Below are 12,916 nucleotides of genomic sequence, written 5' to 3'. Positions count from 1 at the left end.
GACAGCTAAGCCCAAGGAGCTCAGTCTTGCCAACATGACTCTTCCTTTCCCTCCTTTCATCTCTCCCAGAGGTCAAAAATAGCTGTCTATGAGAAAATGTGGTCATACATGAAGTCGGCCGAGCCCTCGGTGTTCACCAAGACGACGGCGGACGGCGTGGCCAGGGTGCGGAAGTCCAAGGGGAAGTTTGCCTTCCTGCTGGAGTCCACGATGAACGAGTACATCGAGCAGCGCAAGCCCTGCGACACCATGAAAGTTGGAGGCAACCTGGATTCCAAGGGCTATGGTGTAGCAACCCCCAAAGGCTCAGCATTAAGGTGGGTGGAATAATATAACAATATCCATGTTGTTATAGTATTCCACCTACCCTGATGTATTGTGTTGTCATTTTCTTTCTTGTGGATTTTGAGGTAACTTAAAAGTTTAAAATCTTCAATATTCCATGGAGTTAAATAAGACGGTAAATTATGGTTTCATTTATTTAATGCATCCATTTTTTTGTGTTCTCTTCGTGTTGTCCTCTCTGATTGTTTGTTGCTGTTTTAATTTTACAGTTCAATGGCTTTTTCAATTTAAATGGTAAAAGCCAAGTTAACCTGCCATATGTGACGAATGTTAACTGCATGATGTGGTGTTGTTACTTTTTTTCTCAAAGACGATTTCCCCATCCCGCACACTTCAGTTTTGAGCAAATGTTATCCTCCATGCCACCTTCCAATATTTAACCCTGTATTTGCTGTACAGACATTTTGATAGCTCCACGTTCTGTGAAATTTTAGCCAATTTGTCCTCTTGTGCTCCTTTTTTTATACGTTACGATTTCCTAAGCATTTGTGCATTTTTTCTTACAAGTTATGTTTTATCGTTTCAAGAAATGCTGTTAACCTGGCAGTATTAAAACTGAATGAGCAAGGCCTCTTGGACAAATTGAAAAACAAATGGTGGTACGACAAAGGAGAGTGCGGCAGCGGGGGAGGTGACTCCAAGGTCAGCCTCAATGTCACCACAATCGGGTACCTTAGCAAAGAGTAATCGGCAAGGCTGTTATTTTGCTTCTTAAGAAAAAAAAAACTCAAAAAAAAAAGCAGATGAAAATTATTTCATTAATTGTGGTGGGGGAAAAAACCGCTATTTTCTTGTTCAGTAGCTCTTTCAAAGAAACAGTCTTATTTAATATCATCAGCGGGTTTGTTCAAGCTTGGAAACCTTATTTAACTAACAGATAGAAAGTCTAGTGTTGGTGGGACCTACACAGAGTAAATCAGTGAGGTAACTGTACAAGAAACCAGTGATCACCTCTGGTCACTGTCCCAACCCTTGAGGGCAAGGGTTTATGAGACTTTTTCTGCCAGGACCAGCTGTGCCATCACAGACCTGGAAATGAAAGAGCTCCTGTTTCCTTTGGCTTTTTGAGGAAGTTTTGGAAATTTTGCCTGGAGTATTCAAATGTCACCTTTTATACAGCACTGAGCAGTCTTCTGCATGCTCCTGTGCAGGAGCCCTGTATCTGTGTTTGACATGCCTTTGATACAGATGTGGACTCAGATCTGGTTCCAGTGGCAGCCTTATCACTGCCTGCTGCTGAGCTGAGGCTTCTCCCAGCCTTCCAGGCAGCCTGTACTGTACCTTCACAAAGTGGCTTCAGTGAGCTCATGTATTGCAAATGTTAACTAGTGTGCTTTCCTCTTGCCAGCTTTGGCCTGTAGGACTGGCAGCTTCTGCAGTCTTTAACCCAGCAAGGATAAGCTATAGCTAGAGTTGGCTGGGTGCTATTGGTCACCTTGGGTGCAGGAATTACCAAGAAAATTAATTCAAATTACATTGTTATACTGAAAAGTACTGAAATTCATTTTTATAGTGACACTCGCCTACATCTAGTAAAACCAGATCTTTAGGGAACAATAACTCCTAATCTCTCCAATAAAAATGCTTCAGATTTGGTCCAAAATCAATAATAACAGTAAACTGCAGTTTCAGACAATTACTGCAAATTACTGCTACAATCTATTCATAAGAGTTGCATACAGTTAGCTATATGGGAAATTGCTCAGCTCGTCATGTCTACTGCTAGTAAAAGCCACTGTGTAATATTAAAGGAAGGAAAAGCTCTTGAATTTGGATTGATTCAGTAGCTGGAGGTCTGCAGTGCTCAGCAGCAGCCTGGAGATGAGCACAAGCTTTTTTATGCTTTTTAGCTCTGCTGCTTATCCTTCACAGAACATTTTTATATGTCATATTTGCCAGTATATTAAACATTTAATATCCAGCACCTCATTGTCTAATGCTGCCTCCCTGAAAGAAAACTCTTCATACAAACCAGCTTCAGTGAACTTCATTGCTTCAAGTTCATTGAATTAAACCCAGCCAATAACACTTATAGCCCTAAGGAAACTAAAGAGGGCTTTTTAAATGGTCACAATTAGGGCAGGGCCATCCTTCTCTTTTTGCTTGTGCTGGAAGATGTTTTACAAAGAACAATGCTGTCTATTTGGCAGGCCCTTGGCCTGGTCAGGCAATGTTGAGGGAGTGGAGTCTGGGGTGCTCTGCTGATATGAGTTGGAACCCAGAGAAGGAGGAAGGGGGGCAAACACAATCATGTGTGTTTTGCTGGTTTAGTCCCAAGTGACGTCTGCCTGCAGTTTGTTGTAACACACTGTGGTGAAGGACTTGTTTGAGCTACTGTCACCAGCTCTTGGGGCACAGCTCAGCTGGCAGAAGTCCCCAGAGAGGAGAACATGGGATGTAGAAGACCTCCCACAGAAGACTAAGCTGAGGGAGACAGGGAAGGGGTTAGTGGCTGTTTCTAGAGGTGTGGTAAAAAAAGGGCTTTTTTTGTTATGAAGTGGCTTTTCCTTTGAGGTAGTTCTGTAGGCCCTGAGCACTGCAGCCTGCAGTGAGGCTCTGTTGCAGCAGACAGGCAGAGCCTCCCCAGCACAGCCCCATCGCTGGCCAGGCCCTGCCCCAGCCCAGCAGGAGCCCCACTGCCCTCTCAGGAAGGATGAGCTCTGGTGCTGCCCCTTGTGCACTGCAGCTCCAGGAATCTTGCTGGCCTCTCTCTCCTCACTGTCCTCCCACCAGAAGTTGCCCCCATCATCTCATCCCATCTCTCCAGTTAATTGTTTATATGAACAATTTACTTGTAGATCATTCAGAGGAGTCACTGTAAAACTGTTATTTTTTTCCCTTTTACCTTAAAGGCGGTGGCAGCTGGGGGAATCAGGATGGAGTGGTGCAGGTGAGGTGGAGACCTTGCCCTCCATCTCAACCATTGCTCACTTGGGGCAGCTCTCTCTACCGCCTGAGCTGACAGACTCCTCTCTCAGCTTCCCCAGTAGAGACCCGGGCTTGGGGAATCGCTGCCCCCGAGTTGGCAATCAGCCGCCTCCTACCTCCTGACAGTGGGTTGTGTAATGGGCTGTGTGTAGATGTGAGTCATGTCAGACTGGTGGTGCCGGTTTCTTAAGCTGCATTCCTCTGTGACTCTGATACTTTAGCTCACGCTGAAAGCCAGAGGTGAGTATGAGCCTGTTTGCTTGTGCCAGTGCCCGTCGTTGTACTGCAGAGGACCCGGTCACCCCTCCCGTGCTCGTCCTCCCTGCGGTCCCACATGCGCTGTGCCTGTGCTCGGAGAGGAATCATTCTGAGTTGTGAGTTCATCTCTTGTTACCGTATCTTACTGCCTCTGGAAAATTAAACAGTGATTTCCATTTTCTCAAGGATTTTGAGTCTTGCAGCAGGAAAAAGAAAAGGTATTCAATTGGCTTTCTGCAGGATTTGAATCTCTTGGTTTACACAGAGTGTAAGGTTAGGTCTGTGGGCATTCCGTGCTCCTGGGGTTCACCTGTAAGTCAAGACTAAAGAGATTGGGCTATTTTAATGAGTTTGTTATAAAGGCCTCAGCTGACATGTGTCTTGTTTTCAGTGCTACCAGTCTGTGCTGGTGCTGGTGTGGAGCAGAGGGTGCCAGTGTTGGCATTGCCCTGGCAAAGGGAATTAGCCGATTTCAGTAGTGGTCCTTATTTAACAAGTCTGAAGGGGAATATGCTCCATCCATCCATAATTTTTCTGGGATGCCTGTCAATACATGTGGGCTGACTTGGCTGAAGCAGGCATTCTGGTACGTGCATCAAAACTCATTCACTTAGCCCTCCTAAATGAGCTTGAATTTAGTTTCATGGCAAAATTATCCTCTCTTCAAATGCTCTTATACATGCAAGCTGAGTTCTCAATCATGAGAGAATACAAAATAATAGTTGTAAAAAAAAACATATTCCAGGAAATATGTTGCAGTGTATTACAAGTCTGGAAACTAATTATTTTGTTTATTATACAGTCCTATAATCTTGGAGCTGAGTGACTCCTGAATAGGGATTTAACAAGAATTAGACAAAAGGGGATGCAGACAGCAGTCACAGCCTGAGTGACTTAAGTGAAACTAATTATTCAGTAGCATAGGAACAATTTCCTGCTAAGATAAATTTCCATAGTTCTGCTGTTGATAAATTTCTTGTATTCTTATACCTTCATGGTAACATTTAATGACAACCAACAAGGAAGGAGAATGTTTGAATGCAGCTTCTCACCAACTTCACCTGCCAAGATTCCCTGCTAATTATTTAACTTAATTTCTTTAATATATTCTTTTTTTAGGCTGATCCCTCTTTTGGAGTACATCAGAGAAATGACATGCAATGTAATATTATTTGATTTTCCAATTGTTTCTTTTTAATCATAGAATTACTTTTCCAGTGGGCTAGTTGAGTTCTGCCCTCAGAGCTGTGCTCCATACAATATCCTATTCCCAAGACCTTTGGAGCTGTGAGTGTGGCCATTAGCAGATGGGATCTGTTCCCCCGTGTCTTGTGTGCTGTTTTGGTTTGATACAATTTCAGCACAGCCGTTAGCATTTGCAGCATAATTTTTTTAAGTGGCATATTTTAAGAAGAAATCTGTTATGCTTTATTTTAGATGATACCTGATGCCTAAAGAGCACCATTGCCAAACACATCGTGCATAAAAGAGGGCATTTGGGGAAATGGCTATCTTAAAAAGATGCAGCACGATTTATTTCAGCAATTTGTTTGAAATTATGTTCATCAGCATGAATTTCCTTGTCATCCATACTATAGGCCTGTGTTATGAGCTGGAAAAGGATAAAATGGCTGATCAGAGCCAGTGACAGTAACACAGAGCTAATTCATGCTCAGAGCTGGGAAAGTAATACAAAATTACTGTCTTGTGCAAATTAGTGACAAAGCAAAATAGTGCTTTAAAAGAAAGACACCAGAATATTGGTTTAATTGACAGCTATTACTTCATAGCATATTAGGAAATAATACTGTGTATGTTTTGTGCCAGTGATGAAGTCTTAATGCTCTGGGAGTTCATTGGAGCATCTCAGAGCACTGCCAAGAAGGGCAGAGAGCCTGCTCTGGTTTGCAGAAACATCAATGCTGTTGTGCAGATTGTTGGGGGTATTTTCCTGGAAATGGAACTGGGAGAAGTGGCACGATAATTTAGGAAGAATAGGTTGCCTGCACTGGGAAGGAGTTGGTGGAGTCAGAACCAGTGGTGTCCAAGAATTTGGAACTGTTCAATTTTGCCAGTACAACCTTTAGCATCTTGGAGACTGGCTTTGCTGCCTTGCCAAAGGAGACCTGTTTGTGCAGCATTAATTGTGGCAGACCTGGGGCTTGTGCAGGGACACCATGTCCTGCCTTTATGGCCGCAAGAAATCTTAAAGACTTGTTAATTGTGCACTCCTTTTGATAATAACTGTGGTTCTTAACAGTTAATTTCCATAGATTGCTTACATGAGTCATTTATCCTGCACTCTAAGTATCAGTATGGGAAAAGTCAAGGCAGCAGGCTCTGTGGTACAGGAAAAGGAAAAAAGAAAAACCAGCAGCTGGAAGTGGAGCTCCCAGCAACAGGAGCAGGGCCCTTTCTTTGAACGTCTCCCTGGGGGTCTGGGCTTGGTTGTTTCTCTTTAATAGTAACTGCTGTCATTTTACGTACAAAGGGAAAAGTAAATGCCTTTCTTCTTCTTCAAAGTGACTCTAATGTTTCAGCATTGTGCTCTCATGGACGCAGGCACTGCTGCTGCTCTGTGGATTTCTCTGTGCTTGCGGGCACTGTAACCCTGGGCCGAATGCCTCTAGCTTTTGTACACGACCTAGTTGTTCTTTGAATGTCTTGTGGACTAGCCTTTGGACTAAGCAGCACCTACCTGCAGCCTGCTGAGGAGCCAAGAGCAGGAGTCTCAGAAGAAGCCGTTTCAAGAGGAAAATAAAGATGGGGGGAAAAAATGGATGTGCCTAGAGACAAGAGAAAGAGAAGGTGAGGGGATAGCCAGCGTGCAAGGTAAGTTGAGTCTCTTGCTCGTACCCATCCAGGTTAGAAAGGACCCAAGCAATGGCAGGAAAGGTCCATGCTGCTCTTTCAGATGTTGTAAAGTTAGAGTGCAATGTTGGGCACCTGCCCTCCTTTGCTCTTCTTCCACCCTCTCACCACATCCATACCTCAAGCATTGGGTACTGCTGTGAATGAGCTACAGCAACTTGTTATGGCTTGTGTTTCCTAATCCAATCAGCATGTATTATTGCATTAGCACTTGGCACTTCTCTTCAATTGTGATCCTGTTAGTACAGAGTTTAATTTGTTTGAGCTACATTTATGAAACATATAACCCTTCATAGAGACATTGCTGCTGCCAAACACAGGCTGCAGACTCTGCAGGGGGCAGAACTTGCAGCCTCAGCTGGTGACACATCTGGCTCTGCAGAGGTGTGCACAGAGTGTCTGTAGATGATGCAATGACATCATGTGTTCATTCAAGCACCTGAATTTAAAATGTATACCTGGTGACCAAAGGAAAAACGCTTCACATTCCACAAGGATAAACTGGATGCTCCAACCTGTAAGGCAGGTTACTCCTGCCCAGTAATGGAGACTATAACAAAGTTCAGTTATGGAGAACTATTACAGGAACTCAGTGCTCAGCAGGAGCTAAACCCATCCCCTGCAGCCCCAGGATGCTTCTCACCATCACTCAGGGCTCCGGGGCCTTGAGCAAAGGGAACTGCTGCTGGCTCTGCTGTTGAGGAAAAACAGCATCCTCTGCCAGGGGATTTATCGCTCTGCCTCCAAGCACTACCCCAGCCATCGACATGCAGCATATTTTTAGGTGGCTGGGGGATATATAGGGCTTGAGGTGCTGAGTTTTAATTTTCTAATTGTGCAATGTCTTTGTCTTTCCAAACTAGATGGCTTTCTCTTTTATCCCTTCCTCTGCCGACCCATAAAGCATTTCAATCCCTCAAATATTGACTCTTGGAAATGTGCAACTGCTGGTAACACAGGGTAGGGGAAAAGTGTTGTGGGTCTGAAATGGTAGCAAAGAGCAACCAAGGGCTCATTATTTAAAAAATAAATGCCCAGTGCTTTTTGCGTTTTTTCACTGAATATTGAATGTTCAGTGTGGAATACGAAAGATCACTTTTTGAGACAGAAGGTAGGACGTAGTGATTGACAAGAAGGAGCAGGGATTGGACATACGGGTTTTTGCCTGTATTTTCAAGGTTCTTCACTCCTGCTTGAGGTACCAGGCAACTGTAGTCTTTAAACAAACATAGTGGGTTTGGATTACGAGCCCATTTCCAAACAAAGTGTTCCCCATCCCTCACATGTGGGTGTGTCGCAAAACGTGAAGTCATGGCACAGAGACATTGCTAAAATGGTAAATTGCAACAGGCAGATGGATGATCTGATCTGAGCAAGGGCAGAGCCCTTGGATGATGCATTCATCCTCAGCTTTTGTTATCTATTCAGAAGTTATTTCAGTAACAAGATCTGACAAAAAGTCCATTCAATAGTTACAGATCAGGCTGGGATTTATACAGCTTGGGGGAATAAAGTGCCTTATTTGATTTAGATGGGTCTTTAACCTCGAGCAATACCCTCTAGAGAGTAGTGCTGGATTTGGTGTATCTTCCTAGATTGTTTCTATCTTTATATTTTAATGATACCAAGATGGTTGTTAGTGATATTTTTTTATGGTATCCTGTCAAATTAAGCAGAGAGCCTGGACTTGATTTCTGCCTTTGTCAGTCCCTGCACAGCCAAGTGCCTGTGCAGGCTGGCTCAGGGATGCAGCAGTGGCCACTTGCCTTCTGGCCCACTCAGCTCCAGTCAGCAGGACTGGAGGCTGCATTCAGCATCACCTCCCCTCCTCCTGCCAGCAGGACAGGGAAGGCTGGTGGTCTGTGTGATATGTGGTGCTGAGGGATTTCTCTGCTCAGCTGGAAGCAGTGCCAGGCAGTGGTGCCATGGTTCAGGGTCACACTGAGGGTAGCTCAGCTGGTCAGAGCAGGGTGCTGATAAAACCAAGGTTGTGGGTTCAGTCCCCCTATGGGCCTTTCATTTAAGAGTTGGACTCAATGGTCCTTGTGGGTCCCTTTCAGCTCAGAATATTCTGTATTCTGTAATCTCAGTGCTCCTCAGGTATTTGCCTCTCAGAACATGGTAAATGTGACATGTCCCACATGTCTACAGCAAGCTGCCCTCTGTGCTTTCCCTGAAGTTAGTGGGGATTAGCCAGTGACACTAGCAGGAACAATTAATTCAGTGTTTTCAGTAGTTTTACCCAAGAGGATTTTAGGAAGCATTTTGGATTTAGAAAATACTTGCTTGTCTGCACCTTATTCCACTTGCCTTTCTCTGACACTGTGAGGTGGATTTTAGAAACCCAAGTGTTTAACATCTGAACTCTTTGATGTTACAATGGTTTTGACTGAGTTGTGCTGATGTCGGCAGTCCCAGGGATGTTCCAGCCAGCAAGGACAGCTCTGGTCATCAGGAACAAAGGAAGACATTTCTTGCTGTAGAAGTGAGAGTGCTCCAAATATGTCAGATTCCTAAACTAAAAGGATTAGGCAAAACCAACAGGGATTATTTAATTATAAAACAAGTTTATTATTATTTAATGATAAACAAGTAAAAAACTACTTTATAATGTACTAACCAAGACCTGGTACCACCATGGACTCTGACCTCCTTCACGTCACTGAGATTTGGACAGGAGAATAACGAGCCCTTTGCAGAGGCCAAGCCCTTGGTCTGACCATGGGGCTTGGCCAGGGCAGCACTCTGATGCAGAGGGAGAATGTCACCTTTCATTAGGAGGGACAGATTTGGACTCTTGGGAGGGACAGATTTGCCAGAAGCCTCCTGTGGCTTTTTGTTGCTCTGATGCCACAAATCAGCAATAAATCTGGCCTAGCCAGATACTAGACCATATTTACAGCTGTTCTACGTCATGCAGTGTGACACAGCCAGAGCCTGGGGTTGTCTTTGGCACTGTGATTTCGCCTTCTCCTGTGCACCCAAAGGGCCAGTACCAAGTAGAGGGAATCACAAACAGCTTTGCTGTAAATGCTGCATCCCAAGTGATGTGTGCCTGCATTTCCATGACACTTCTCCAACCACAGGAATTTGTTGTCGGCTGTTCTACTGCTGGGAAAAATGAACAAGGGCCTGTTGGTGACCACACAGGATTGTGCATTGTGGTAGCTGCAGTGTTAAGTACACAAGGATGCGGCGTGGGTTTTCGCTCTCCCTGGCTGCACGCGGCTCTCCGGGATGCAACACAGGGAGGTCTGTTAGCCAAGGACAGTTCTGGTGGCCATATTTGCTGTATGTTTGGAGCCAGCATCCATCTGCTTTTGTGAGAAGGATCCCCACTGCCACTGGCCTTAAATTTCTTTGCTTCACCTCTAAATGAACTTTGTATTGCTGGGTGAGATGGCCCATGTCCCTCCACAGTGCTGCTGGAGACATGGATGTCATAGCCAAGTAGTCCTGCAGAAGACTGTGGAGCTCTCCTGTGCAGGAGCCAGTCATGAGCAGTGAATCTGCAGTGGTTGGAGTTCTTGCCCGGTGTTTGACATCTCCTGAGCCAGCCTGGCATCCCTCCCTGGCTGAAGTGCTGATCAGGTCTGCTGCAGCTTCTGCTCTGCTCTCCTGAGCCACAGCCCCAGGCACACGAGAAGAAAGGGTGTTTTCAAAACCAGAGAGGAGCTCTGAATGCTGAATGTTATTCTGGTCTTCCTTCAAGTACATGGGTGATTTCTTTACCCTCTACCCCCAAAAAAGCTGTGTTTGGACTCTCAAGATGCTGCAAGCAACACTGTTGTGAAAATGCCACACTGTACACCTGATACTCTAAAGAAAGTCAGGAACCAGCTGATGGTGGGTGAAGGAACACTTCAGCTGTAAAACCCAGGTAGTGAGAGGTGCCAGGGCAGCCCATGCACTGCCCTCCTCATCCTGTGCCACCCTGAGGAAGCCCTTTAATTGGTGCTTTGAAGAGCCTTGCTTGTTGCATCTTTACTTTGCAACTTGCTTTTCTGAAAGATTGCACCTAAAAATTCTAAATGAATTCTGAGCAATGGTTCATCTGGTTTAAAAGGAACAGTGTGCCGTCTGCTGAGTTCATTCACTCTCCTTGGCAGTGATTTGGTTTGGGTATAACATTTATATTACATCCATTAGAGCATGGAATGGGATGTGAATTATCCAAAGCTGTTCCAATCATCACTTAAATCTTTTATAGATTGCAAGTAATAAACATAACCACAGTGTTGCTGAGACTTCATGCCACTCAAACACCAGTTAGAGCTGAAAAAAGTCTGCAGATTATTGGGTGAGATGCGCGAGTCCTAAAGTGACTTCTGTTCCCAGTTCTCACCTCTAGTGGTCATTGACTCCTTGTATCACCTGCTGCGACTTGTGAGGACCAACCCAAACGCTGGCTACAAAGGCACTGGCATCTTTGCTGGAAAACAGCCCTTTCCTGGCAAGATCGCAGTGTTCCTTTCATAAATTAACAGCGCTTTTCCAAGAAACTGCTCAGATTCTTCTCTGCAGTCCAAGTTTGCTCAGGAAAGGGTCCTGTTTACAGCACTAGCACACAAACACGATGGCCAGTAACTGGAATCACCTGCCAAAAGGAGCAGCCTGGCCAGCCTTTTCAGTCATACGTGGGACTGCAGCCTGCTAGGATGTGTCTTAAGCTGGTAGAAGTTAGTGATGGCAGTAGGTGGAACATCTGGTTTGGGGTTATCTTCTTTAAATAGGTGCAGGTGAAATCACAACAATTAACCTAAAAAGCCATTAATCACACTACTAAAAACCTGTTATGATTTATAATTTGAGAGGGTCAGAAGTTCTACCTTCCCACTTTTGGGACTAATAAAGATCTACTTCTTTGATGATTAATTTACTTGTCTTCTACTTCAAGCTTGTTCTGGCCAGAAAGAATGGAAAGAAATATTGTAACACCACCAGTTTTCTCAGTGCAGATAACATTTACTGCAACTAAGTTGAAACTGGGGCTTTGGTAAGAAGAGGCAAGGCAAGAAATCCCTCAGACAGGTAAGGCTGTCTCGAAGAGGAAAGAGTGAATGGCCTCTGAGTCATTGTGTTCCCTCTTTTCCATATTAATTGCATGAATGGAAGATGGGTAATAATCAAATATAAGTGTAATAAATGCTTTGCAAAGAGCACATAGCAGCTCTTTCTTCTGAGAAGGAGTATCTGCATGGTGAACATACTCAGCCTGGAAACGATGCTATGTTTTGTACAGGACCAACCTGCATGACAAAGTGCTGTAGCACCTCCTGAATTTGAGGGAGGGGTGGCCCAAGTTCTTAAATTGAACCTGAAGCCTTGGGGATGCTCAGGGATGAGATTTTAAAGAGTTTGTTTTTCAAAAATCATTTCATTCCATCAGTATCCTATCCTCTGGGGCCACCAGCAGCAAAGAGTGCAAAGGGCTTCTGAGTCTGGTGTCCTGCACCCAGACAGGCTAAATTGCAGCAGGGAGGAGATCCCAGGGCCACGCAGCAAAAGGAAAAGGAGGTTCCTTTTGGGATGACGTCATATTAAATCTGGAAGAAGACTGGCACAGCTTGTTTTCCAGCAGTAGCTGATGGCTGAAGAGGGGAAAGTTATGCTGCCAGCACCTGAACAGAGTCTCCTAACAGGGTGGCAGAGAAATGAAACAGCTGAAACACCAATAAAACCCACTTCTGTCAAGGTATAAAATGGTATTTGTGGCAGTCTCTGTAAAGCCTATAAAACAGGCGGCCACTGATCTTACAGTCATGCCACTCTTAAAAGAAACAACCATTGCAGATGGCTTAATTCCCCTCTAAGGGCCATACTATTCCATATGAGGCTCCTGGTATTGTTTCTCTAAACTCAAGTCTTCCAGTCATTTGTAGAAAAAAATCTTAGCAGGGTTTGGTAGAGCTGCCCAAGAGAACCAACCTCACAGGTTTAAGCCTGGATGATTCAGATCATACTGGATAAAAAGCAAAAGCAAGGAAACAAAATCCTTCAGTTATGGGAAGGAAGAAAAACACTGCAAGTTTCTGGACAAGAATACCAACCTGTGGAATCCAAAATGCTGACATCCCAATCCAAATGGCCTCATCTCATTTTCTTGGCATACAGAGCACAACAAGAGAACACAAGCTCTCAAACCTCTGAACATTTTACTTTTATCAAAGCAACCAAGCTAACAGAGAGAGGTCTGGAAACCACACAGGAGAGATGAAAAAGAATCCCATCATAAATTAAAGCATGGAAAAACAGTGGAAGCCACCTAGGAAAGGACCAAGGACTTCATAGAATATCCCATATAGCCCAACAACAGCAACATAATTTTAAAAAAAACAACTGGAAAGCACAAAAATATCCCAAGGAAACTATGAGGAAATTGAAGTCCTTTGAGACAGAGCCTCAGAAAATGAGGAAATTGGGAATTTGGGATTTGAGGAATCCATCCTGCACCAGCTCATACTGCATTCCTGAAGTGCTGGACCAGGGGTTGCAGAGGCATCATGCCTCCTCC

General features: G+C 44.4%; 1 protein-coding gene across 2 annotated transcripts in view; it reads left to right on the top strand.

The window, feature by feature from the left end:
* The window catches only part of GRIA3 (glutamate ionotropic receptor AMPA type subunit 3), a 146,249-nt gene that overhangs the window by 124,402 nt on the left and 8,931 nt on the right, over window positions 1-12,916 (top strand). The window contains exons 13-14 of one of the 2 annotated variants that reach the window (XM_053990015.1): window positions 70-317; window positions 873-987. In XM_053990015.1, the coding sequence (XP_053845990.1) occupies window positions 70-317; window positions 873-987 (363 nt within the window). The remainder of the gene's footprint in view (window positions 1-69; window positions 318-872; window positions 988-12,916) is intronic. The other variant, XM_053990016.1, reaches the window with a different exon arrangement.

Source organism: Vidua macroura, chromosome 14 (assembly GCF_024509145.1).
Source record: "Vidua macroura isolate BioBank_ID:100142 chromosome 14, ASM2450914v1, whole genome shotgun sequence".
Lineage (NCBI taxonomy): Eukaryota > Metazoa > Chordata > Aves > Passeriformes > Viduidae > Vidua > Vidua macroura.
This window is presented reverse-complemented; position numbering and strand designations above follow the sequence as displayed.